At 38.5% G+C, this 27817-nt stretch overlaps 1 protein-coding gene across 3 annotated transcripts in view; it reads right to left on the reverse strand.

The window, feature by feature from the left end:
- Positions 1-27817, reverse strand: part of eIF2A (eukaryotic translation initiation factor 2A) — a 96553-nt gene that overhangs the window by 42946 nt on the left and 25790 nt on the right. Inside the window, exons 1-3 of one of the 3 annotated variants that reach the window (XM_083130039.1) lie at positions 6165-6232; positions 2539-2683; positions 144-262 (exon numbers count right to left, since the gene is read on the reverse strand). In XM_083130039.1, coding sequence (XP_082986165.1) covers positions 144-262; positions 2539-2683; positions 6165-6192 — 292 coding nt within the window. In that variant the 5' untranslated portion in view covers positions 6193-6232. Of the gene's footprint in view, positions 1-143; positions 263-2538; positions 2684-5261; positions 5363-6164; positions 6233-27817 lie in introns of those variants that run through there. The other 2 variants (XM_083130041.1, XM_083130040.1) reach the window with 2 other exon arrangements.

Consider the following 27817-nt stretch of genomic DNA (forward strand, 5'->3'; position numbering starts at 1 on the left):
TGTATTTTTTAAATGAAACTTATGTTTAACATTTTTACACCGAAAAGCCATTTTTATATCATGCTTTCGATCTCGAAATGTGCCCAGTTTTTGTACCAAAATCTTTATCTTTTATTTACCATAAATACGTGATTCTACCATACCTATAAATGGTTCCCATGTCATTAAATAGGTTCCTTTTGGTGAAAATTCTATGTTTGCCACCTTCGGCCTTTGGATCTCTGAGTGCACCCTCCACGTAGATGATGATGCAATTTTTACACTAGGAGATAAAAAACAAGGCATAAGAAGACAAAAAGAATATAATTACTAAATCCAAACAATATGAATATTGGCATGGGAAGTTAATTTTACTTGAAAGCAGCACAATTCATACCAATGTATTGATTTCTAATATGATTAGCAATACTCGCCAATACTCTTACCCGAGTCTGAGGTCACACAAGATAAGCAAAATATTGAACAGTTTTGCAGAGTAGGAATTTAAAAGGAAAATTGGTTTTCCAACACGGTTGTTTGATTTAAATTTTGTGATTAAAAAAAAAGCACTTTAAAGCACTTTAAAAATAAATAAATAATTTATAGAAACTTGTACATAAGTAATATCAGAATCACTTTTGGTGAAAGTACATTATCTTGTAATCATTCAATGGTATTCATTAGGCTCTTAACATTTACAAAGGGAAATCATGGGAACAAAATATACGTACTGATGGGGTGAAGTTCATACAAAAGGACAATGAAATATATAACCTGTAAAAGACACTGAATTTCTGTTACTTCAAAACTCAACAATTTTCATAGGCAAAAACAGAATATATTTAGTGTAGAATAAAATGTAAAAATTACTGATCATGTTAAACTGCAAATAGTGTCATTATCCTTAAGCTCTAAATAAACATGACAGCTGATAATATATTGAAAACTGTCACTAAAAAATCACCAAAATTAAGCTACGAAGACAGTTGAAAATATTTTAAGTTACAATTACATAGTACATTCAAAATGTTTTATTTTTACAAGAAAAGTCACTGGAATTATTATAGTTTTACAAAAAGGGATGAGCACATGCAATCAAGGTGAAACAATAAAGCATAATTGGAAAATTACTATAATATGGGATAAACAACGCATGCCCTAAATCAAAGAGCAAGAACCTTTTGACATCAGATCAAGAAAACACCTAATTTCTAGGAAACTATACAGGCAGTCTTTTGCCACAAGCAGTTCTCTCGATATGCAGCATAGCATTCTATCTACTTACTATAGCAAGGAAAGGTTGATCAAAAAACACCTTTCACATTAAAAAAATATATGCACTATGCCTAAAAACAAACATACATATACATACACTTGTGTTTTTGGAAAAATCACAAATTGTGGTATAAATTTTAAAATTCATCAAATATTATTTTTTTTAAATAAAAATCATGAATTTTTTTCCTCCTTGGTGGAAATACATAAGTTCACCTGTGCAATGCAAAAAAACATGTTTTCTGAACTAGATAATATTTTGGCAATAGTTAGGCCTATCAAAAAAATGATAATTTTCATGGTGAAAAGACAACTGGAGCAAGTACTGGAGTGTTGACTAGTGTTGGCAATATATCGTCCAGACGATATATCGTAATATCGAAAAAATATCGTCAAGTTGATATCAACTAGATCGTGAACTATAGTGTTGGCAATATATCATCATGATATTTGGCAATATGTCACCACAATATTTGGTGATATATATTGTGTTGGCAATATATCATGATATTTTAGCAATATATATATATATATATATATATATATATATATATAAAAATCAAATAAGGTAAAAGGAAACACTCACCGGACGTAGGAAAATTCAAAATTTTCGCTAATTTATAGCATCATCGGTGTGAGAAGAAACAGAAGATGGAAGACGGAATCTTCTCACACCGATGATGCTATAAATTAGCGAAAATTTTGAATTTTCCTACTGTCCGGTGAGTGTTTCCTTTTACCTTATTTGATTTTTACTTAGCCCTTTTGGCCCTCCTTGCTTTTATCCATATATATATATATATATATATATATATATATATATATATATATATATATATATATATATATCATGTCGGTGATATATCATCACAATATTTGGCAATATATATTGTATCGTATTGTCTGTGATTATATTTTACTTGATGATATATCGCTATATAAAATTTCCAATATCGTCCATCCCTAGTGTTGACCAAGCATTGCTCACTTGAGATATTTCGCACTACACCACAGAATTACACACTATGTGCAGTTAAGGCAAGCATCATGCTATTATTAGGCACAAATGATTTGTTGTTGGCATAATGTTAACACAACAAAAGCTGATTTATCTAACCTACTCACATAAACATATCAGCTAAATGGGGAAAAAAATATTAAAAAATAATAATAAATTCTGCACAAACTTAAGCCTCTACATGAAACCAGAAATATATATTTTTTTTTAAAATTAGTCATCATTAAATGGAAACAATTCATTAAAGAAGTATAACAACTACTTACCCTTGTCCATTGGTCCAAGCAAAGTACTGCCCATCCGTACTAAAGAGCATAGATTTACAAGTCTTGCTGTAATCCCGTTCAAAATTAGAAACGAGATCATAATTAGGTGGTCCATGATTGAGGGAAACTCCAGTGGAGCCTCGCACTGAAATGGAAAGGAAAAAAAAGTAAAAGTAATAAATATTGAACACTTCACGATACCTATCCTCTGTACTCAGTCATAACCTAACCCTCAAGAAGAACAGCCCGAATGCTTTTCGCAAGTGAATATAGCACCCAAAACGACATTCCACAACAGCAGCTATAATTTTACGTTCTTAGGTTAGGAGTTAGATTTCGGACTGATGGTTATTCTCGACTTGTTCTTTCACTATTTGAGTGTGCATACAAAAAGTTTTTAACAATAAAATGTGATAAAGGAACTCCGAAATGGCAGGTTTTTTTCCTTACGCAGGCCATACTTGGGGATCAAATATCTCGGTTATTTTTGTTTTCTGCATGCTGGAACCAATTTTGAATTACATAAAACATCGAAATCTGTGAATTAAAAAAACAACATACTTCTCAAGGGGGTACAGTTGAGCAACAATCCCCATTTTGGTAAGAGTCTAGTTTACGTCCTTTTCATAAGGAATACGTCTCATATATCGTTGGAAAGGTTATTGTATAAGGAATTCAACAAAGTAAATCCCAAGACTGGGAAAAATTTCCTGGAGGAGAAAATCGACAAAAACCGATGTTGTCCGGATATGCGTGACAACGTATATAACGTACTGAGGACATTTTTCGATGTAACCTAACCTCGTAGGCATACCTCGTTCCCGTGAATGGTTAGTGACAGAAAGTGTAAAAAGAAAAACTTACTTACCCTAAGAGATGCTGGAGTGCCGGCTGTCTGCTAGCACGGTTTTGTAAATGGGCAAGAAGGATGTAAACTAGACTCTAGCCCCCATTTCGGTCCTGTATTACTATACACATGGTCTTAAAAATTGCATAGGTCTATCCTTTAGTATGGATAAATACTATACTAAATGCCAGATCTTCTGGCGAGCAATTGCAGGTGCTATTTCTGCCAATCATTTTAGAGGAGAATGGACACTGGAGCAGTTGGCAATTTCTGTTTTAGGCTGCCAGGAGAAAACTTTGCCAACCATTACTTCCTGTCATGTTTGAGAAGTAAACGTGACTACAATAGGCCAAAATCCTTCAACTGCTTTTAATAAAATAGTGAAATAGTAAAATATAATAAAAAATAGTAAATTGCATTACAAATTAAAAATCCAGTTTGCATTGATTGATTTGGTTAATTTACTTTGTTTTTCTGCCAGTTTTGGCTAATCGCAAAGGTGAGGATGAGTAATGATATGATGGAATTGATGAAGGGACACTCACAAAGAACAGCCATGTCCAGGTTAGGATTTGAACCGGGGACCCCTGGCAACATAGCATACTATGCTAACCACTCCATCACGGAGGCCGGCCTCTAGTTTACACTTGCATTACATAGGATGATGTAGGTTCTCCTTTGATGAGGTGAAATGTCTTCATGACAACATAAGAAACCACAGTAAAGAAACATTTCATATGCCAATGGCTGTTGTTATGAGATCAATGAACAAATTTTCTTGCCTTATCTGCAAACTGTGGAAATTGTTAAGTGCAAAATGCACTTTAGCCATGTCAAATATATAGAAAACACAAGGTATTTCTAAAAATTAGGGTGCTGTAAAGAAAAAAGAAAAAAACTCTTGTGTTACAAATATAAATGCTGTAAAACCTATATTATTCAAATTATTCCACATAGAGCAGTTTTTAGGTCAATGTCAACAATTTCTCACAAAAAAGTTATGAAAGTTTCACACACGTGTAAATATGCTTTTTTTCTTTATTCATTTTGGGGTCTTCTTGCATATTACCAAAACTTTTCTTGAAACAAGAATGTTTATTTTCATCTTCTAAAAGACCATGTAGTTCAACACAGGGTTTTCCGTTGTGAAACTGACTATCTGAGCAACATAACCTGTTTTCAGAAAAGTTCAGATCCTGATAAAAAAATTTACACTTTTGAAAATCTGTATTATTTAGAAGTAGGTCGTCATATAAATTCAAATTATTTCACCCTTCTCTAACTGCTTTACTTTCAGTTCACTCTATCCCTACTGCAAAATATGTCCCACTATACAACTCAGTAAAACAAATTAAAAAGAGATACCGGCATAATAGGTTCAATATAACATACGTTCTAAGTTATCAATAGTAGCACAAAAAAGACAGTAAACATAATACAAGAACTCTCAGAAAGATTGTAAAAAGTAACAATGTGAGGCAAAATTTGTGTACAGTCACGGACACTTCTGGGTTGTGACAATCTCATAGACTTTCAATTGAATCGTTACAAACCAGAAGTGTCCATGACTGTACAAACAAATACTGACATATCTTCATTCATACCCACAGAACTTGAGACACGTATCACATATATATATATATATATATATATATATATATATATATATATATATATATATATATATATATATATATATATATATATATATAAAGATTTGGCGGGGGGATTGGGTTGTACATTTTTCCTTAACATGTGCAATTGATAATGTAATTAAAATTGCATTTCATCAGCCATTTCCATCTGGAAGTTCCGGGGAGAACTTCTATGATGGACAGCAAATACTGACACAGGAATCAATACAAAATGTACTCACCCAATAACCAAAAATTTACAGATCCCATCTCTGTATTTGTATTTTTGTTATTTTATGTGTCACTTTGATGCAACCTTTGGCTAATTACGACGGCAGATCCAATATCAATGACAAATATTTCACCACATCACTTGTTTCGTATTTCTGTACATCGAATATTCCCAATATCACTGTGAGTTCATGTGATGTAGTGTACGTACTTGGAAACCTCGAAAGGTATTTTTATGAAACAAAACTTTACATGTTACCTCCACACATTTCGCAAATGCCAATATTATTTTGTTTTCTTACTCTTGCACGCAAGAAACAATATTCTCGCATTAAACTGGAATCTTCTGATCGAACAAACTTTCATGTACAATAATAACGAATAAAAAATTATTTAATCATTGTAGAACAGCCTATGTAAATACGGCTTTCTAGTTAATCAAGTTTCATGAATTTTACACACACGTTGCACCAAGCTACTTTCTCTTAGATATAGAACAAAGTGGACTTATATTCAGGTCAAAATATCAAAACTTATGTCACTTTCAAGTAGATTTTGTGCCATTGCAAACTTATTAGCAATTGAAGATATGCAAATTTTGAACGTACATATAGATCAGGGAATTAAATTCGACACGGCTATTTCACTTGCTGTATTCTACTATAACCTGCATATTTTAGACATTTAAATTAGCCTATGGTAATTTTTTTTAGATTACTATGTGAAAAAATTTGACATTCATTTTTTATCTTGCGGCTGTAACCACGATGACATTGAAGTTTGCTTAAAATATGAACCTAGTTAAACATCCTTCATTTTCACCAACATATGAAAGACACAAAATCTTGGCCATATTTAAATTAACAATTCTATTGCACATCAATGTTTTCTTTTTGCATTACATATTGACTTACTAGCAACAACAGGTATCACAGTAGCCATCTTGAGGCCATGTGGAAGCAAAGCAATTACTATCGATAACAGCGAGATGAAATTTAGAACAATCGAATCGATCCTACGGGTATGGATATGAATGACGCCAATCGAGCAATCCTAAACGAAACCGAATGGAACAAAAAACAAAAATTAAATGGTTGGTTGGTTGGTTGATTTGGTTTATTTTACTTCGCTTTTCGGCCACTTTTGGCTAATTGCGATACAATGAAATTGATGAAAGGACAATCACAGTCATAGGCGCTCATTGCTTCCGATATTGGGGGCGGGGGGCAATGCTAAGTTAAACATAAATACAGATTTCTTTCTGTTTGCGGGGGGGGGGGGAGTGGGGACGGTTTCAATATTAAGGACCTAGGAATAAACTCACTTGAGTCAACATTTGAAATTTATAATTCCAATTAAATAACTCCGTAAACACAAACATGGAACTTTTACAAAAAAAATATATTATATTTTAATTATATAATTATACAACATGATACTTTGCATGAAATTTTTGATTGAGAACTCATCACATACTCTTTATAATACGTATTCCCACAATGCTCTATTAGAGTTTAATATCTTCACACATGCTCATACACATACACACACGCCAGCCTCCGTGGCAGAGGTGTTATCTCAGCGCGCTAGGACGGCAGGGGTCTCGGGTTCGAATCCTGGCCTGGGCATGGATGTTTGTGAGTGTCCATTCATCAATTTCATCACATCATCACTCATCCCTATCTTCGCGAATTAACCAAAAGTGGCACTAAAAGCGAAGTAAAATAAAACAAATCAATCAATCAACATACACACTTAGCCAAAAGAGCGAAACATTGATTGATTGATTGATTGATTTGGTGTTTTAAGTCCACTTTATGCACAGTCTGGACCTACAGTTTAAAGTGGGATCCGAACCACTATATGTGCCTCCACCGGGTATGGAACCCGTGACCCCTTGATTACAAGGCGACGACGCTACCACTACGCCATCGGGGAGGCCCAGAAAAGCGAAGTAAAATAAATAAATAAAAACACACACGGCCCCAGGTTCCATACCCGGTGGAGGCATATAGTGATTCGGATCCCATTTTTAACTGTAGGTCCAGTCGCGATTAGCCTTTCTGTGCATAAAGTGCACTTAAAACAACAACTCAAACATATATACACGCACGCGCGTTGTCTTAAACCATAGGTCCAGTCCCGATTAGCGTTACTGTGCATAAACTGGACTTAAAACACCAAATCAACCAAATCAAGAGGAAGCTAACAATAAGCTTCAATATGACTATGGATAAAGCTGGGATAATGGAATCCATAAGACTTCTATGTGAAGTCCCTGTAAAAAGAAAACTAATAACTTGCAAGTGATGAAGTGAAATAAGATATTGAAATCAATATGAATAAGATATAAATTTTATATAGAGGGATTATCCTGATTTAGGGTAAAACACGTTACTAACTAATATTTCAATTATTTGACTTTGCATGTGAAACAGTACAGTGGGATCCATGAGTATTGCCATGCAAATTGTCCATGACTATTTTCATTAATTTTTCTCTTACATCCTATGTGTTTTAAGGGATGGTTTTTTATGTGTGCTGGTGCAGTAGTTCTCAACATCTTGGTTTGAGTTTTCTTTTCATTCTTGAAGCTCTTATTGGGTAAAATAAAGTGCACGAACATGGTGATGGACAATTTGCACGGTAATACTCATGGATCCCCACTGTACAGGGGTGCCCATCTCCCCACAGGCCAATGGCGCATCCCCCCAACCAAATCATATCATTCGCGCCCTTAAACCATATCGTAATCCCCACAAAATATTTAATTACGACAGGATGTCTACCCAAAGTATTTTTTTCTTAGCTTTACTGAACATTATAATTGATCTGCCCCTCCTCCCTAAACAGGGGTGCCATCACTCAAGACCACCCCTAAAATCGTTCATCATAATCGAGAATATCGCGTGGATCCACTTTAAACTGTAGGTTCAGTCCCGATTAGCCTTAGAGTACATAAAGTGGACTTAAAAAACAAATCAATCAATCGAGAATATCACTTGTCTTGTAATGCAGCTTTAGTATAAAAACTTCATATTCATCTCATTAAAGCGCCAAACATCACATCGTCACCAAATTATTGCGAGCGAAGCAAGCAAGAACATTTTTACATACATTTCTTTGCAGGCTTTGAAGAATGTTAATTTAATGGGGTGTCAATACTTTCTTAAGATCCCGATATATTTAGTCTTTTCCTTTTCCTGCTCTTACTTTTGCACATTCGGGGTCGGAAACGTGTGGATGCCTTATCGCTAAGTACAGTCTCGAATATGTAATGTTCGAACTCTCTCTCCTCTACAGAAATCCCTTCACAATCTAAGATTTAACACTTTATCAAAAGCTTTCTATCTTCCCCTTTAAATTTCATACTCAATCCTATCACCAAAATTTCCATGCCAATTTTAGACTGTCTGTTAATATTGAAGAGTGGATATTGCCTCCTCCAAAAAATTAATTCTCAGTCTACACACCAAAATTTCCGCAACAGTCTAAGACAATAGTAGGTAATAGCTACACAAGAATTGGATACCCCCTTCAATTTAATGCTCAATCCCCCTCTAACTAAAGTACTCGCCATAATCTAAGACCTAGAGTTGGATACTCTCACCCTCAGAACTCACGTGTCAATTAAGCCCTAATATGTACGAGTTCGATATCCCCCCCCCCCTTTCGATAATGCCCTAAACACTTTCATTTCTTCATCTAATGGATTAAGGTGTTAAGTTTTTACATATATTTTGGAAAATATGCTGATCACATCACCCTCACTCACGACTGGATCAAGAACATTTTTGGGCGTTACCCCCACACTCCCTATACGCCTTCATGGCGTGGTACTAAGCACAGGGGAGCACTTTTTATACAGAATAAATGTTGAATTATATATTATTTGAAGGGAAAAAATCCCTCCAAAAAATCTCGATGGCGCACCCTGCGCCATAACCCCCCCCCCCCCTGTGGGCATCCCTGGAACAGTAGGTAAGTTGCTTTATCTCGCTACTTTTCATCCAGAAATATTAATTTTCTTTGAAGAGGTAGTGATATATTAAATATTGAGTATACTTCCTCCACAAGAAATTATAAAGCTTTAATGCATGGAGCCATTCTCGAGATATGGCCGGAAGGTTGAAGCGACTTGCAGTCCGGACTGTCAACAGATTTGGAAAGATGGAATTTCGTTCAGATTTCCTCTGCGATAACAGAAAATGACATGACAGTGTTGGTGACCGATCAAACGATATAATCTGCGTGTGTGGGCGGGGGTTGCTTCCCGTCTTCAAATTTGGACGTTGACAGACAGCCACCACTGTCAATTTAGTTTGCCTAGCAATTTTTATTAACAAATATATTGAAGTGGAAATATTCCGATTAATTGTAACTTTTACGTTTTCGGTATCCGAAATGGAACATGCCAATGAAATGAAATTAAATTTATCAATATAATTTCATGATATTGGTCAGAGGAAACTAACAAATTCCATTAGATCCAGTTTTTGTCAATAAATTGAACCACGTTGTGTATTTGACAAGACTAGACATAAATAAGTAGGGGTGTGCGGGATCTCGAAAAGTTGGGACCAGGATCGGGAAAAAAATTTCCTGTCCCGATCCCGACTTCGGGAAATGCCTTCCCGACTTTTCGGGATCCCGAGCAGTCGGAAAATACCGAATGGTCACCTTAAAAAGTCGTTACGACGTTTTATGTATCGTAAATGTCTGGAACGTATCGGAAGTCGTTAGTTTTTGTACCAGAAATGCAAAATCAATCACTTAAGGCGAAAATGACGTGTAGAATTCGAGATTTCCAGAGCTTCGGGGAATTTCGAACATTCCCGTCCTGAAAATTTCCCGACTTTGTCGGAAAATGGCGAATTTTTCCCCTTCCGAATGTCGGGATTTAAAAAATTTCCCGTCCCGACCCCAAAAATGCTGTCCCGCACACCCCTATAAATAACTAATACTCTCTTTGATTATGTCATAATTTATTAATTAATATTAAATTTCAAGGGTACATATTCATTAAAGTGTGAAGTTTTTAAAAAGTAGAATGGCATACGATTAAAATAGTTGGGATCTGGGCATCAACTTTTAAAACACGTATTTACTGGTCCGCGGGATCTCGAAGGTTGAGAACCACTGTGCTAGTGCACAGGAAAATAGGAAGCTCTAACCAGCGATAATCTAGCTTGGTTCTCTTGTAATTCAAATTTGGATGCTGTACGGGTGACAGTCTCATCTAAGCGGTTTTGATTTCTGACCAGCACTGAAGATAAATAATTTGGCCGAGTCTGCTGCCACGCGCGTGTCAGGAGTAAGAATAAGCATCAAATTTGCTCCTGCCACGTAATTCGTCTGCTACGAGGATGTTACAAATCTTAAGAACAGATTGAGACGAGAGAAATATAAGTTTATGACTATTGGGAAAGAATGAACAGGTAATTTAGAACCTTTTTCTTAAGAAAGCATTTAGCGATATTATTTTAATGCTAACGGAACCTAACCTAACTACGAGAGCATTTAGGTTTATTATTAGAAGAATGCTAAGGGACATAATCTTAAAACATTTTTGTGAAAGTAAACGCTACAACTTCACACTATACAAAGCATGATTAAATCACGATAAGACAAAGACCGAGTCTGCTGACACGAGCATCTTTTTTGAGGTTCCAGCAGAAAAAGAACGTGTCAGCAGACACTACCAAATAATTTCCTATTTATCGTTGGTGAGTCCCGAACGAAACGACATCTTTCCAGGTGGTTGCCGCCAGCTTGAACTGCAAGTCGAAAATTTCAGGATCATCTCACGCAGCCCGATATAATTGGTGTCATTATAATTGACACTTCATATTTGATAGTCTGTGGTTATTTGCGTGTTTTGTAACACCAACTCAAACAAACAAACAAACATTGAGATGGGTCATGCCGCCAGATCTAGACGGTGAAAACTAATAATAAATTATCACCACTTTTAAGACAACGGTATAGCAGCGTCCTCACCCCTTTCATACCTAAAATTACCCTAGGGGATAGGCTTCATAAAAAAAACTATTTGAAAGTCAACTTTACTTCCATTTAAGGTGCAATTTAGCTCTTTTATGCGCATCAGGTTTGGTAACACTGCCGGGATGGCCGTATAGGAGGCAAGGAGAAGTGCATTACGCTTATGGGAGCATTATTTTATTCGTTCTCACTCTTCCCCTTAAGAATAACGTAAATAGGTATTTTAAGAAGTTAGTCCAGTGTTTACTTTATAGAAAGAAGTACAGTCCTTTTCTGGCGATTAACATATTCCGCGTTAATAATTATTCTTAGAAAACAAGTTTTTTTGGCATTATGTATTAAACGTTTTACTTGTCTAAAACATGTTTGAAACAAAAAAAAATGTTCTGTTTCAAAAAAAAAAAATTGCCAACCCTGTTCCGACTGCAACTGCACTAGCACGTGATAAATTTTTAAAATTTCTTTTTTGTTTTTTTAACATTACAAAAAACACAAAAAAACGCACTCTGGAAAACCTGGAAATAGGAAACCCCTAAGTGGTACTTTCCACAGGGAATAATTTGGCAATTTTTTTTTCTTTTTTTTTTTACGAGTGTTATTAACCCGCTGAGAGGGTTATGCCCTCACTTCGGTAAGTGATTTCATTGTAAGTGATGTGTCTTTCATCATTTTGGAGGGTCTAAGTGCTTTTTATATTGCAGGGTCCTTTTCTTATTAAGATTGGTGATTCGTATGTGTTAACTTAGTTTTGGGCGTGGTTGAGAAGAATGTAAATATGGATTTCGATATTTGGAGTAGGAGTATTGTTGGTACTGCTTAGGCTGTAGTGGTGGGATAAATATGGCGTGATAACTTCGATGGATGATATATATCGTACTCATATTTCTGTGGGTCTAGATCATCTAGATAACATGAATACATGGTGAGCAGGTGTTGTAATGGCGTATACATATGTGTAGATGCTGCATCTTGTCGGATATCAAGATGAATGGTATTCCAGAATACTAGGTTTTCGGATATCATGGCTTTGTTTATGTATCGTTGGCGAAGGCTCACGATGTGATACAAAATAGTCGGGAAGGAAATTCTGTCATACAGTAGTGCTGTGGGATAAGGTAATTTTATCCGGAAAGCCGATCTAAATGTGTGCCGTTCAAAGATTTCTAGTTGGTCGTAGAAGGAGGCAGAAGCGTCCATCCAAGCAATATCTCCGTGAGTGATGGCTGGGCGCAAGAACATTTTGTAGGTGGTTAGGACTGTTGCCGGATGTAATCCCCAAGATGTACCCACAAGTTTCCATAATAGATTTAGGCGGTTCTTAACCTTCTTCTTTATCCTTTCTAATTGTGGACGCTAGGTTAGTTTTTCATCTATGGTAACGCCAAGGTATGTTACGTGATTTGAAGGTAAGAAGCGTCTCCCCTCTATTTTAATCTCCAAGAGTTTGGGGTTTCGGTGTACTTTGGAGCGACAGTGGGGAGGTAGGAAAACTACTGCCTGAGTTTTTGTAGAGTTTATTGATAGTTCCCATTGATTGCACCAGCGAATAAAGGAGTCTACGGCCTTTTGGAGTGTTTTATTAATGGATTGAACTGTTTTTCCAATAGTTAGGAAAGCAGTGTCATCTGCAAATTGGAATACGTGTGTGTTGTTATCCATGGTCGGCATATCTGTTACATACATTAAATGTAACAGCGGCGACAAAACAGACCCCTGCGGGACTCCTGTGTGCAAGAAGATTGGATAGGATGTTGCCGAGTTCAGAGAGATGTATGCCATGCGGCCTGCCAGGAACGAATGGATAAGGCGAATGTAGCATTGTGGAAGTTGGAATTTGTGCAGTTTATATATTAATCCCGAATGCCATAATTTGTCAAACGCCTTTTCCAGATCGAATAAAAGAAGACACGATGGCAAGGACTTGTTATAGTGGTTTGTTGTAGTTGTCATAAATCTCAGAAGTTGGTCGTTGAGGCTGATGGATGGTCGGAAGCCTGCTTGATGTGCAGGAAGGAGCTTCTCGGATGAAAGGTGTCGGTGCAATCTGCGTACAAGTACTTTTTCAAAGATTTTGCTGAGGGTCGATGTGAGCTGTATTGGTCTGTAAGAGGATACTTCGTGAACAGGTTTCCCGGGTTTGGCGAAGAGCAGCATTTTGGAAACTTTCCATTCTGCCTGTTCGTAGTATATAGGTATATATGGTGGCTAGGATTAGTAGAAAGTTTCTTGTAGCCTCTTTGACGAGTCGGTAGGTTGCCGAGTCGAAGCCTGGAGCAGTGTTCCTTTTCCGAGATATGGCGCATGCGATATCTTCTGGTGTTATGGGGGAAGTTAGAGGTTCGTTTTCATCCATAATATGGTCATTGTTAGGTTTGAGAGCTCGGTTATGCGGGTTTGAGACAAGTTTTACTGTACGTGATAGGGTTGTTTTGTGTAATAGTTCAGTTTGTGGTGTGAAGATATCTTGAAAGTGGTGTGCAAAGGCGTTGGCTTTCTCTTGGTCGTCGTCTACGGATTTTCCATCGACTATAATGGGATATGTAGTTCTTGACCTTTTCCCTGTGAGTTTGTTAAATTGCTGCCAGTATTTGGATGGTAGGATGTTTCAGCCAAGGTATTGCACGTTTGTATCCAACCAATTCCTTCTTTTATATGCAATGATGTAGTTCTGTACCGTGCGGAGGAGTTGTCTATGATGCCGTAACGCTTCAGGATTTCTTGTTACAACATACTCAGCCTGGAGGCTGAAATCAGTTTCAGATAGTTCGGCGGTAATTTTGGTTTCTATAGATTGATGGTTTGATGTGGGATGGTACTTTTCGCACCTTCAGTTAAGGCAGAAGTGAGTAGTGGGACTACATCATCCAGATCCCTATCGCTTGTTGGCGTATCTGCGTTTTGTACAGCGTTCTCGATTGCATTACGATATTTTTCCCAGTCTGCTTGATCGTAGGAGTACCTTGTTATGAGAAAGGGTTTGTGAGGAGTTGGTGCAGGTGCGTCAACTGTAAAGATTATAGGTGCGTGATCGCTACCAATGGGTTCAAGTACATCCACGTTGCTATTTGCAAGGAGGGAAGTCGATGTAAGTACAACATCTGGAGAAGTACTGCTGATTGGTCTAGATGGTTTCGGAAGTTGGTGGAAATGGTAATTTTGGCAGTTGACTATAGTTTGGTGAAATTGTCGCTTTTCGGCTTGTGGTCGACTATGGAGATTTATGTCGGCCATGATTATGTAATGCTTGTAGCTGTTTTCAATGTAATTGATAAAGTTGTATGGTATAGGATGTCCAGGCCGAACATAGATGGTTGCTAGGGTAATGCTTCTGTGCCTCAGATATATTGTTGCTATGCTTTATTCCGGCAGGTTAAAATGCGGTGGTAATGTGTGTTCTCTATGAGGATATGATTTTCGAAAGCCAATTGCAGTCCCTCGATTTGCACGTTGAGCTTCCGTAGGCCCATCATGTCGAATCATAGTATATCCGCTGATCTTGGATTTGAGTTTTGGCGTTAAGAATGTTTCGTTGAGGGCGAAAGCTGATATATTCTTTTCCTGCAAGACAGTTTCAAATAAGCTTGTGTGTTTTGTTAATGAGCGAATATTTAAAAAGAGAAAAGAATAACCCATGATTGTTATGAAAGTCTCAAAGCTGTTTTAGGATGTACTTGTGTTTTCAAGAGGGTTGATATTGAAATGGACATGTGGTCCCGTATACATAGCGTGTAACTGTAGTTTGAAAAGTGTTTTTGCAGCGAGTATGACTTGGTCCAGAATATGTGTGCGCAGAAATGGCTGGATGTTTTGAGTTGTAATGGTAAAGAATCGTAGCAGATCCTCCACAGTGATTGGGTCGATTAGTGAATTTGCCGGTTTGGTTGAGCTATCTATAGTTCGGATGGGAACAACAAGCTCAGGGTGATTTGGTTCTGGGTTTGGTCTGGTTTGGCATTTATAGCTGTAAGTAGGATGTCCTTCAGAGCATGTGTTGCATTTAGGCGGGTTCTGGATGTTTGTACAAGTGTTGGTAGAATGTGGCCCAGAACAGTATCCACAAATGGCTGAAATCGGACAGTTGGTTGTAGTGTGCTGATTGTATGTTTGACAACGTTCACAGCACACTGGCAGTGGTGTTGACGTCCTGGAAGGTTCGACTCTGTGCTTTCGACAATATATATAGGCTCCATTGTGCAATAATTCGTCCACGGTATCTTTATCTACTGTCAGTATGCGAACCATATAGGTTGGTCCGTTGTCATTTCGAATTCTCATGCACTTGTGGATGGTGTGGTCCTTCAGCCTGAATTTCTTCAGCGATTTCTGCGTCGGTGTATTCAGGGGGCACACCCCGAATCACCTATGATAGCATTGGTGCTCGTTTAGGCGAAGGAGGTTGCTTTGGACGTGTAGAGGTTAGTGGCTTCATATTGGCATTTGTACCAAAAATTTGGTAGGAGGCCTTGTCTCTGATAATGGTGGAGAAGTGTGGGTCAGTAGATTTAATAATTATTCCGTTTCTGGTGAAGACAATTTCATTAACTGAAGCTCTTGGCACATATTTTAGGATTTGATTTAGGATATGTTTTGGCGTCTTGTATTTGGCGTCGAAGTTGGTGAGCAGGAAGTTATATAAGCTGGTATCCTGGTGTTTGGATTTTCGTTGGTCTGCATGTGCTGTATTTGCTGCATCTCGTTTTATTGGTGATCGAGATCGTTGTCGTTGAGGTAATCCCTCATAGGAATTGCGACGTCGGTGTTTGGTGGAATAGTTTGACGTTTGCATTGGATCATTAGTACTTCGTGAATCGAGCATCGTCTCGGAGTTTGGACCGTCCGTCCGTTTAGTACCTCCGGTGAAGGTTTTCACCCCTTCTCGCTGTCGTAGCAGCGTTGCAGGAAGACCATGATACATATTAGAAGACCACAACCGTCAGTTGTTTATATGATCCAATAGAACAAACGCAAATCCTGTGGGGAAAAGGCACAAACTCAAACCAACTGACAACTCAATCCAATGAAGCAATTCCAAACTAATTGTAGAGCCCAAGACAACCAAGAAGAGGAAGGATGAAGGTAATAAGGGAAAACAGTTTCAAAAATAGTGTAAGTCGTATGGCTGCTCCACTCAACGTGTTCAACCATAAAGGTTCCTCGCAATCACCTAACCACCGTATAGGCACAATTGGTACCGTTTGTCCGTTCCAGACTTACGGCTTCCACCTGGAGTAATTGGCCCACGATGCGTGACACAAGAGAGACCGACTTACGAATACCTATACCTTGATGAGTTGGCAATGCAAGCAACCTCTTCTTTAATCAGCACCCAATGAATCAATTAGTGAGAATCCCAATTCCACGCAGATTTTATTGCATGTTTCTTTACTAATTCGTTCCGTTCTGCAAACTTTTATTTCCATAGATTCTTTAAAGAAATGTTCTCATTTAAACACTTCTTATCTGTTATGATTTTATTGAAAAATGATATACATTTGTGTAGGTAAATTGATTGATTTAACTTCTGTCATCTAGTGAGCAATTTTGTATCAATTCTTTCTTGTTCTGGATGGAATTTTCCTTTCGAATAGAATACTACAGTGCGAAGTTCAGGCTTAGGTTGTACGTAGAGTGTATCACACATAAATTTGCCGTTGCGTAGAAACGAATTTTCGTTTCGTCTCCCTCTCTCTTAGCATCACGTGTTCTACCCTGCTCGAAAACCTTCGCTATTGTTGCCATATTGTCATTCCATTTCTGGACACACTCACGCAAACATAATTGAAAACAATTGAATAGCGCTCCAGCTCGCGGTTCCCACCGTTCGGCAGGGACGGTAATGTGGCAATATAGCACGGCGTAGTGCTTGCTTCTTTTATGCAGTGCATGTTCATTGGCTAGCTAGTAACTAGTGTTGCCAACTGTAATAATGAAGCACTATTTCTGTCACGGAAAGGGAAAGGCAGGTAAAGTGGCGGTGAGTTTTGTTGGATTGGAAGCACCATATTTTTATTTTATACTAAGTATTTGACCGGTTTGACGTTGTGTGCGTGTATTGCGTGTGTGTATTTAAAGTGTGTGTTTGCTAATGAACGTTAAATTCCATAATGCCTCCAGTTCTGTCGAAGTTGAAATCAAAAACCTTGCATAGCCAAGCTCGGGAAATTCTAAGCAACGTGCACGAGTTCATGAAGGAGGAAGCCAGTCATGGTGTTAGCATTCCAATAAAGCATTTTGGCAAGAGAGCAGCGAACAGCAGCAACAAATTGTTCATATTTCATAATTTTGGAATTATTCAAAATAAATAAATTATGTGGCTCCAACATCATTTCAACTCTGGCTCCGGCACGTGTTCTTGTAGAAATTGCATAGATGAGGCTGTCATTTTTGCTGCTTAATGCGATACATATTGTTTTCTGTGTTAAAATTGCCATGCTTTGATGGGTGACCAAGTTCATAGCAGGGCCGGCGGAAGGGGAGGGCGAACCGAAGAAGAAAAAAATAAGCCTATTGAAAACTGTGATCGAGCGAGATATTCTTTTGCGCTGAATAGTATTGAAATAGCATAAGAAGTCTCATTATTTATTTTATATTTTGATGTTTTAGTTAGGAATATATTGATTTTCAATTTTCCGTTGCTGCGTAATGAACGGGGGGGGGGGGGGGTCGAAATAGAGCGGCATCTGCCGCCACCTCCCAGGGAGGCAAAATGACTAGCGCCGGCCCTGGTTCATAACAAAAGAAAAATCCGCGCAGCTTATTGTCTAGTGGCAGTATATGTACTTGTTATTGTTGTGGCATCCTTTGTAAATGTACAACAAAGGCAACCGACTGTCGCCGATCTCAGAGAGGAAATAATAATACTGCTTCAGGAGGAGAGTTATGGTGCAATTGTAGCGGTTTAACACGTTGGCATGTTATTATCTGCCGTTGCAGTTCCATACCAGTGTATACGGGTTTTGGGAGTGAAAAGTTAGAACGCCACCAGTGCATTAATGCAATGAAAAATAATATATATTTTTTTTTAATTTTGTTTGAAATCACTCAAATAAGGAATCGTATGAAGAAGTCTTCTTTGCAGCATTTTTGGTAATTTTACTTATGTGTTAGTTCATATTTTGCGAATTTTTAGTCCATATGTATGTAGCTACATACAAAGCCACTTGTTAGTACATATTAATCCTAGTCCTGGTATAATGCATGACGTTTAAAACTCAACGTTAGATAGACTTGAATTCTCTAATTTTATTGTTGTACGTAACAGCTGTGCATCGGCGCACTGCAGCGATTTTTCTATCTGCTCCATTAGCAACACTGCTTCTTTAGTTGTTTCGCGCATCGCACGGCAGAAATGTCTGCGCTGGACTCTACATGCACTTACAACACTAAAATTATGAAATGAATGAAATGGAAAAATATAAGATTTTAAGAGGATGAGAATACAATGTACACATTAATACACACGTGTACATAAGCAATTTCCAAAATCGAGACTAAAATAACTTATACACAATACACAATGTGTATAAGTTATGTATCCGTGCATTTTTTTCAATACATAATTACCTGAAATTTTTGTCATAAGTAAATAGCAATTGACTACCTTTGGTGTACATTTTGTTAACATGGCATGCAGTGGCGGCGATTGGGTTCCAAAACCGGGGGGCAAGGTGCCAAAACTGGGGGGGGGGGCAAGGACAGTATATTTCCCTTTGTACATATGGTTTAGCATAGTGTGGGGGCAAAAGTGGCGAAAAGTAGGGGGCAACTGCCTCCTCACCCTCCTAATCGCCGCCACTGATGGCATGGAATGTGGGTTTCAGTTCGTATCCCATCTTTTGTTCACTTTTGAACAAGATAATGGGAGCTAAAGGAACTTGTCCTACAATAATAAAGAGAGAAGAGTTCACCAAATGGGTTGATTATGATTTCATGTTGATTTGTTATGCAATACGTCTCCCTTCCAATAAAATAGATAGATATGAATTCTTATGCAGTATTGAATCCAGCCAAGGGTCCAGGTTCGAATCCCGGCCTGGGCATGGGCCTTCTTTGTGTCTCGTCATCACTTTCATATCATCACTCATCCTCATCGTCGCTATTAGCATAAAGTGGCAGAAAAGCGAAGGTAAATAACAAAAATCAATTCAGAATCAAAAGAAAGGCTTCTGTGGAAATCATGCCACGTTAATCCAAGCCACTAAACGCACGGCCATGAAATTAGGCGAGCGGCAGAAGATCGCGCTGTTGCCACGTCAGAGCACCACCCAGTGTTTTGGAGGTTTAAGAGAATGGAAGATCTCGTTGTAGAGAGTTGGTCTCTGTAATCCATGTGATACAAACTAACTATTTGCTCGAAAGGTCAGTGATGACACAAAAGTGCCCCGGAGAGAGGTCGGTCCAGGGACGTAGCTAGGTTGATCAGTTCGGGGGGGCCCAAAACTTAATATTTTTTACTATCAAGCCATTAAAAGCTAACAAACTATTAATTTACCATACAGGCCTACATAAGTATATGTACAGTATGTGTGTGTGTGTGTGTGTGTGTGTGTATATATATATATATATATATATATATATATATATATATATATATATATATATATATAATCTTATTGGAAGAGAACATTATTTTCTCCTGTATCCCCCCAAAATTTACGGATATAGACTCGCGAACTCCACGGGCATTATTCGGGAATCTAAATGCAGAATGAACTTATTAACTTAATGGCATCTACATAGTCTTTAAAAATCCATGTATTTTCTCTTATGTCAGATTTTTGAGACACCAAGAGCAATGTCATCAGTCCTTACTCCTTGGATTTGTAAATTTGCTCGAAGAAAATTGAGAAATAGACAAAACTCTCTTCCGTGGGTTTAGATATAAAAGGGTGCTGGTATCAGGTGTACGTACAAGTATGACAACGGTGCGAAAATGAAATGTTTGTGTAATGAGTTCAAGATAGGCATCCCATGTGTATTGTTTATACCAGAATAGAATCCGGCGGCCTTTAGTGCAAGGCGACACCCTTAACCACTATTCTATGGGACATTGCACGAGTCTTTTGTGGCGTCTAACTGTACACATTGGAGAATGGTGACTATATATATGAAATTTTATGCACACATCTAATTTCTTAAAAGTAATCTTCTTTGCGCGTGCAAAACTGAATATATGATGGCAATAGAAACAACAAAATTCCCGCGCGCTCAAATCAAATCAAGGTTCGATCCATGGTAGGAACTCCAAAATTTCTGTGATGGCCTGACATCGTGAGGACAATTGGGAAGCTACTTGAAATCAATATGTAAGCGAATTCCACTCTCAAAACTAGATGGGACTCGATGTGATGACCACGCGTCACCGAATGGAAAAAAACACTTCGGAGGCTTTGTCCTTCAAAATTAATTTTACTGAATAACTATAGTTTTCTTTAGAGGACCTAGACGTGACTCTTTTGCACAGTACAATGTTGTTTTCTTTCACCCTACTTTTATAGTTTTTCATTCAAAGGATTCCACTCCCGAAGCATGAGCATGACGCAATACGAAACCAAGGTTCGGACCTTGAACAGGTGTGGTTGCATCATGTCTCGCATCGCTATTCCTTCGGATCATCATTCAATCTCATCGTCGCATTTAACCAAAGAGGTAGATAAGCGGCGTAAAATAACGAAATAGAAATTATTGATTGACTTGGTTCATTTTACTTCACTTTTTTGACACTTTTTGGCTAATGGTGAAGATGAGAATTAGTTAAGATTAACTTGATGAAAGGACCATAACAAAGAAGACACCTTCTCAGGCCGGAATTCAAACACGGGACATTCTGCTTCGTAGCGTAAACTGCTAACCACTCCACCACGGAGTTGTCGGCCGAAATAGAAATGTAAATTAGAAAATGCCGTCTTGAATTTGCAGGAACCGAGTTCACCAGCAAGGGCAACAGATTTTCGCTCCCACTAGGATAGACAAATAACAGAAAATGCTTGATAAGTAATTTGGCTCTCCATATTTCATGATATTGTTATGTAAGTAACTATTATTCGCTATATACCTTTGGATAAATTTTATTTGTATGTCTAGTCAACTTTCCCGCCTAAGCAGCAGCCACAGCGTCTGCATTTGCGGGTGGAGGCCAGAGTTGCTAAAGATCCAGGAATTTTAAAGAAATTCAATTCCGGTCCAGGAGAGAAAATCAGCAAGCGTAAATGGGTTCTGGACCTCTTCATCTGTAACGTTTTCAATTCGGTCCATGAATTTTTTTTCAGATGAATTTAATTTCGGTCCAGGACCCTTACTTCCTGATGTATTTAAATACGGTCAACGAACATTTTTTTCCGGATCAGTTTAAATAGGGTCAAAGTTCCGTATTGAAATGAAAAAATCCGCAACTTGGTACGAATTTAGATTGTGCGAGAGAAAAGGTTCCGGTCCTGTAACGGAATCCTATAGAACAAATTAGAATGTATGCGTTCCCTGATCTTCAACAATCACAGGGTTGTTAATGGTCCAGTAATTGTAAATAAATTCATTTCCCATCCGGGAGAGAAAATCAGCAAGTGTAAATGGTTTAAATCCGGTCCAGGAACCTTTTTCCGTATGAATTTAAATACGGTGCAGGAACCTTGCTTTCCGGCTTAATTTAAACACTGTCCAAGAAACTTTTTTCCAGGGTCAATTAAAATTCCGTGCAGGAATATTTTCCGGGTCAATTTAAATACGATCCAGTATCCTTTTTTTAATGGAACAATACACTACTTGGACCGAATTTAAATTGTGCGAGAAGAAAGGTTCCGGTCCTGCAACGGAACCCAATAAAACCCATAGAAGTTATGGGTAGATGGACCTTTGACAACCCAGCTGAAAGCTAAATGAAGAAAAATCACAAAATATGCAGAATTTTGAAACATATTATTTCTAGAGCATGCATACTACTGTATAAAGTTGACTACATACCTCGTTTCCTTCCTTAATTGAAATGTGACTTATTTTTCATCACATGTGAGATCAACCGCCCTGGGAGTCAAACCCGGTCTCCTGTGTGGTAGTCGGACACCAATTTAGAAAGTCAATGTGTTGGACATTTGGTTGATCAGTCGATCCTACTTCAATTTTTTCGAGAGGAAAACGAGCTGGCAGCTTCACACTCGAAATTTCACTTCGCCTACCCCCGTGACGGAGCGGTTAGCACATCGTGCTACGATGCCAGGTGTGCCGGTTTCGAATTCCGGACTGAGCATGAGTGTTTGTGAGTGTCCATTGATCAATTTAATCATATCATCACTCATCCCCATCTTCGCAATTAGCCAAATGTGGCAGAAGAACAAAGTAAAATGAACCAAATCAATCGAAATTTCACTCGCAATGCATGAGAATGAGATCTCAAGCACTCCGTGATCCTAGCGGAATCTCACGTTTACAGAAGCTAACTATGAAACCACTTCTCTGATCAAACTCTTCTTCGAACTAGCTGACAGTCATCAATTGTCGACCAATCAACACAGTAGGACAAAAAGAAGCAGAAGGATATAAAGTCGGTTCATTACAAAGGCTTCTTATGGCCTTTCCTTTCATTGCAGGTTATGAGCACAAGGGTTGAGTGCGGGAACCTGAAGGAACCGCGACATCTTTGTCATTCATCTCCCGCCAGAAAATGGACAAACAGTAGAATTTTGTCTCTTGCAATTTGAAAAGCCCATGTCCATGCTGAACCATAAAGTAATTAACCCAGAAAGTCCTAGCTACCTGCAGTGCGTTTCGGCGCGGCCAATAACCAGAGTCAGATGAAGAGAAGATTTTGTGGGAAGGGGTGACCTGGCTTAGGCCCCTGGTGTGCATGAAGGGAAAGTGTGTTTTCAAAAGGTCCCCGACTTCCCGGAAAGGGACGGCCCATAAAATCACTGCATTTCCTACCAATGCATCCGTTTGAGTTCAACCAAAGTGTATGTAACCGTAGGATCCGAGAGCTTCGAGTTCTGTTGGTTGCGGGACTTCTTGAGTCTTTTGTCAACATGGTGCCAATCAGAGTTTCTTTCTTCCAAGGTCGTTGCACCTATGAATCGGCTCTTCAGCTTGAGTGGCAAAAGACATGTTGTTCGGAGGAAAGTTGCACCGGAAAAATTACCTTCTTAAATACGATGAAACCTGTAAAACATCCACAGATATTTATTCGGGGGTGGTCTCTTTGACAAAACATCAATATTCTAAAAATTCTTCGAACGGACTGTGTAAAACATTGCAATACTCCAAAAACTGAACCTGCTCTGCAACACAAGGAAAATGCCTCATTTAGCAATCAATGTGCCTTTGTTAAGTTGGCAAGTTCAGTATGACACTACATTTTAAATAATGCTGATGGAATAAATCAATAAAGTTTGTTAAATGACAACGACTCCTTACCACAAGAATATAATTATTATTTACGGATATCCCCTATAACGGTTAGGGGTTTGACGTGCTGACCCCACGTCACCCCATTTCTGGTTAAAGATCTCCACACCTCTAGGTAGGATTGTGGGAGGGAGACTGGCAGTCGGGAGATAGGCCAAAGCCCTTCCAGGGCTGTCGAACAACGGATTATTATTTATTTATAGATGCTTAAATATATGTGCAACCTCACATGTCTTTCCAGTGACTTATTGCAAGGGTTTGTTATTGTACTTGACTCAACAAAATAAACTTACTGTGTGAGGCAGATTCATACGAACAAAAAATACCCAAAATAATAACAATAATAATAATTTACTCCCAAATTACAAAAATGTATTTACTTGTTCTTGTTTAAATTTTCGATTCTTCGAAATGTTTGTTGAGGAGTTGAGTTGGTGTTTTTAAGTCCACTTTATGCACAGTAAGGCAAATCGTGACTGGACCTACAGTTTAAAGCAAGATCCGGACCACTGTGTCCCTCCACCCATGTATCGAACCCGGGACCCCTCGATTACAAGGCAAAACGCTATCACTGCGCAATCGGGGAGGCATCGTTTGTTAAGGAGGATTCTCAAAATCGGTCTTCACGATATCGAGAAAAATATGCGACTCGAGAAATCGTGCAGTTTGTGAAGATAATTACTTTTAACACGTTGCGTGTTTTAGACTGTTTCAATAGTAGAATAGATATTTGGTGCGAATAATACTACTTACCCGGAGATATGAGGCATCATTCCGCCATTATACTTAATTAGCGTGCATTGCGCTCTGATTCGGGACCAGTCGTAACTGTTTGCATATATGTCGTTTACCGCTGCACAAGCGGTCGTTCTTCAATCTACTCAACCTCAAAACATTGTTTGGACGCAACGGCAACACTCAACGCCCAACCCTGCCTGTTGTTGACCTGCGACTGCTAGGGGTGGAAAGACCGCTCCCTCAAAATTCCAAGAAACAACGAAGTTCTAGGTTCCTACACTGACATCCACTATAGCTAGAACCAGGAAAACGAGAAAGAAATGTGGTTTTGGGTTCGTGCCACTCAAATTAAGAACAGTGTTTCTAACCGAAAGAAAAAAAATACTGAAAAATTATTTTGCAATATTTGTCATTAAAGTAAAATTTTCAGCAAATGTGGAACAGTTTGCCGGGGCCACGTGAACGTTTCGGAGGGCCAGTGTCCCCCCCCTGGCCCCCCCCGTTTCGGAGGGCCAGTGTCCCCCCCGGCCCCCCCCCCGGGGTTTCTACGTTGCCACGTTCGCACAAACACGCGGACAGGCGTCAGCTGTTGGCAACCTCGGGAAAAAAGCGTCACGCGAAATTAAGCACGTACGTATCAGTATGCTAATATATGTTATTTCCGTCGCAGGGGCGCCGACTTGTCATACTTATTGGGGGGCTCTGATCACTGAAATAAATGAATGAATGACTCACTCACTCCCTTTTTAAAAATAAAATTTACGTCTTCGTATAGCAGTTTTTAAGCAGATATTATATTCCTCATGCAAATGAAATGTAACATGAAAAACGTTTAGAAAATGTTTCAAAGTCTCTTTATGTCTTCTGTGTCTGTTCTTTAGTTTTTTAGATAACAATTAACATTTTTATTGAAAAGTATGCATTTACATTAAGAGACCAATCAACCTAACAGTTTTATGCCGGCCTCGGTACCCAAGCGTGTTGGGTGGTCGACTCAACTTGCTTTGATCCAGAGGTATCGGGTTCGAGTCCCGGCGAGGGCATGGGTGTGTTTTAATGTCCGCAACAGACATGTGATGGGTTGCAAATAATGAATATTTAACAGTTTTATTTAATTATTTACATAAATGCTAACACAAATAGCAGGAAAATAGTTTTACTTGTTTATTCTTGCTACAATATTTTACTTTTTAAATTTAATTTTGCAATAATAAAAAAAATAGCATGTACACTAAGATATAAAGTGACATACACAACATAAACATATGAACATGATTTAAAAATAAAGCAAAAGTTGATCTACGCAGTGGGTTATTTTTTTAGGAACTCATTAACGAGCCGTTTCAGGTCCAAATTATCAAGCACAGTTTGATGTATGTGGAGTACCGCTAAGCTGCTTAGTCTCTTCTGCCCCATTGTAGATCTCAAATATGTCTTTAGTCGGCTAATAGCACTGAATGGCCTTTCGGCTGTGGCTGTCGCAGGCGCGGTTGGCTGTATAGCGCAAATGTGCAGTGAACCCCCAGTAATATACAAAATAAACAATAACTGAGAAGTTCATAAGCGTAGAGTGGCAAATTCTTTTAGTGAGAAGGAGAAACCTTGGGCCAGAGCCACTCAGCTCCCCTCTAGTTCCGTTTCGTGCAAAGTCTCCGCTGAACCTCCGCAAGCCAACCCCTACCATGCTAAAAGCTTAGGACGGCTAGCAGAAGCTCGACGCGTACATATGGCGAAAATACATGCAGTCTGAGACTGGAGGAAGGCCGTCTCGTCAAAACGGACATGCGCAGTTCATAGGATCACCAGCGAGCTGGAGTGAATCACGCTCTTCTCTCTTCCAGTGTTGCACTATGTGTTTCAATTTGAATTCATTTGGCATTCTCTTTATATTTTTATATTTTACAAGACTTATTAGATTAATGAAGAGGGTGTAATACAAATGTAGAGGTAACACCGAACGAAAGCTAGAAGTAAAGATGATGGGACAAATAAGATAAATATGATAGAAAACAACTTGCCTACACATTCAGAGTTTTCATCTTTAAGATGGAAACACTTCAGGTGGAAGGAGCCGAAATGTCAAAAATAGCGCGAGGGCGAGGGGTTGCTTATCGGACAAGACTTAAACAACCTTTTGGTCTTCTTACGTCAGACTAAATGCTTTCGTTGACATGTTAGGCTTTTTAGGTTTAGTTGTCTTAGAATATATGCACTCAATTTTCGGGGCTTACCGTGCTTGACCAAAAATGTAATATTTGCTATTTATTCAAGCCTAACCTAACAATGAAGGCATTTCGCACTTACGTCAGAAGACGACCAAAAAGTTGTTTGGGTTTCGTGCGATCAGTTATACTCTAGCGCGAGAGGGTGTTCGAAGGGACGCGCGCATTTAACTTTGTTACGTGTCATTGTCTCCATACTTGTTAGTTTGTTTTGAAGTGCATGGCTGGTGATTGAAATATATATGGCATAGTGATACGTTGAGTGAAGTGAGGTGGATTGTGTATTGGAAGGAGTATAGATGTTGCTGTGTGAGAAGTTAACATATTGCATAGAATAGAATCTAATCGCTTTGATTTAGCGATATACTTTCGAATAGTTATATAATTGATTAATTGATTGATTTAGTTTATTTTACTTCGCGTTTTGTGCCTCTTGGCTAATTTGCGAAGATGGCGATGAGTGATGAAATGATGAAATTGATGAATGGACATTCACAAACAACCAAACCCGACCGGGATTCGAACCCGGGACCCTTGGCGTCGCGAATAGTTATATAAGAATTATCTTGCAATCAAGGGGTCTTGGGTTCGATTACTGATACATACTCATTTTAGCAGGCAGAGATTTGTATTTTTTAACTGTAGGTTCAGGATCCAGTTCCAATAATATAGTCTATTTGACAGTGGTGGGACCAGAAATGAGTTGGCAAGAGTGGAAGAGGCAAAACTGAGGCGAGAATATTTTCTGAATTCTGAGATACCCCTAAATACAATACCATACGAAAATCTTAAATTAAAATGATCGCCCCCTATACACACACTCCTTGGTGCTGTCACTGTTATCTGAACATAAAGCAAATTAACTTTGTCAGTAATCTACCGGCCAAAATTTGATAATTTTCCCAGTACTATCTCTACGAACAAAAGCGTGTAGTGTCTCAAAAGGTTTAAATAAGTCCACTTTGCATAATTTTGGTGAACCCCCAGGAAAATTATGCACGAGCCGCGCCTGGGCTGTCGTCACTGGCACAGTGCGGTGGACCATCATGAATTTGGCTCCTGGAGGGTGCTGTCTTCCAAAAGAAACTTCCTTATGTCACGCATGGTAGTTAGAACCACTTTCTTCTGTTGGCGATATCACCAAGCATGGACATGTGTAAGGAGAGCCTATCGGCATCCAAATCTTGGCGAAAGAATTCTCGCGTTTGCTCAAA

The sequence above is a fragment of the Lepisma saccharinum genome, chromosome 10, assembly GCF_977018435.1.
Source record: "Lepisma saccharinum chromosome 10, izLepSacc3.1, whole genome shotgun sequence".
Lineage (NCBI taxonomy): Eukaryota > Metazoa > Arthropoda > Insecta > Zygentoma > Lepismatidae > Lepisma > Lepisma saccharinum.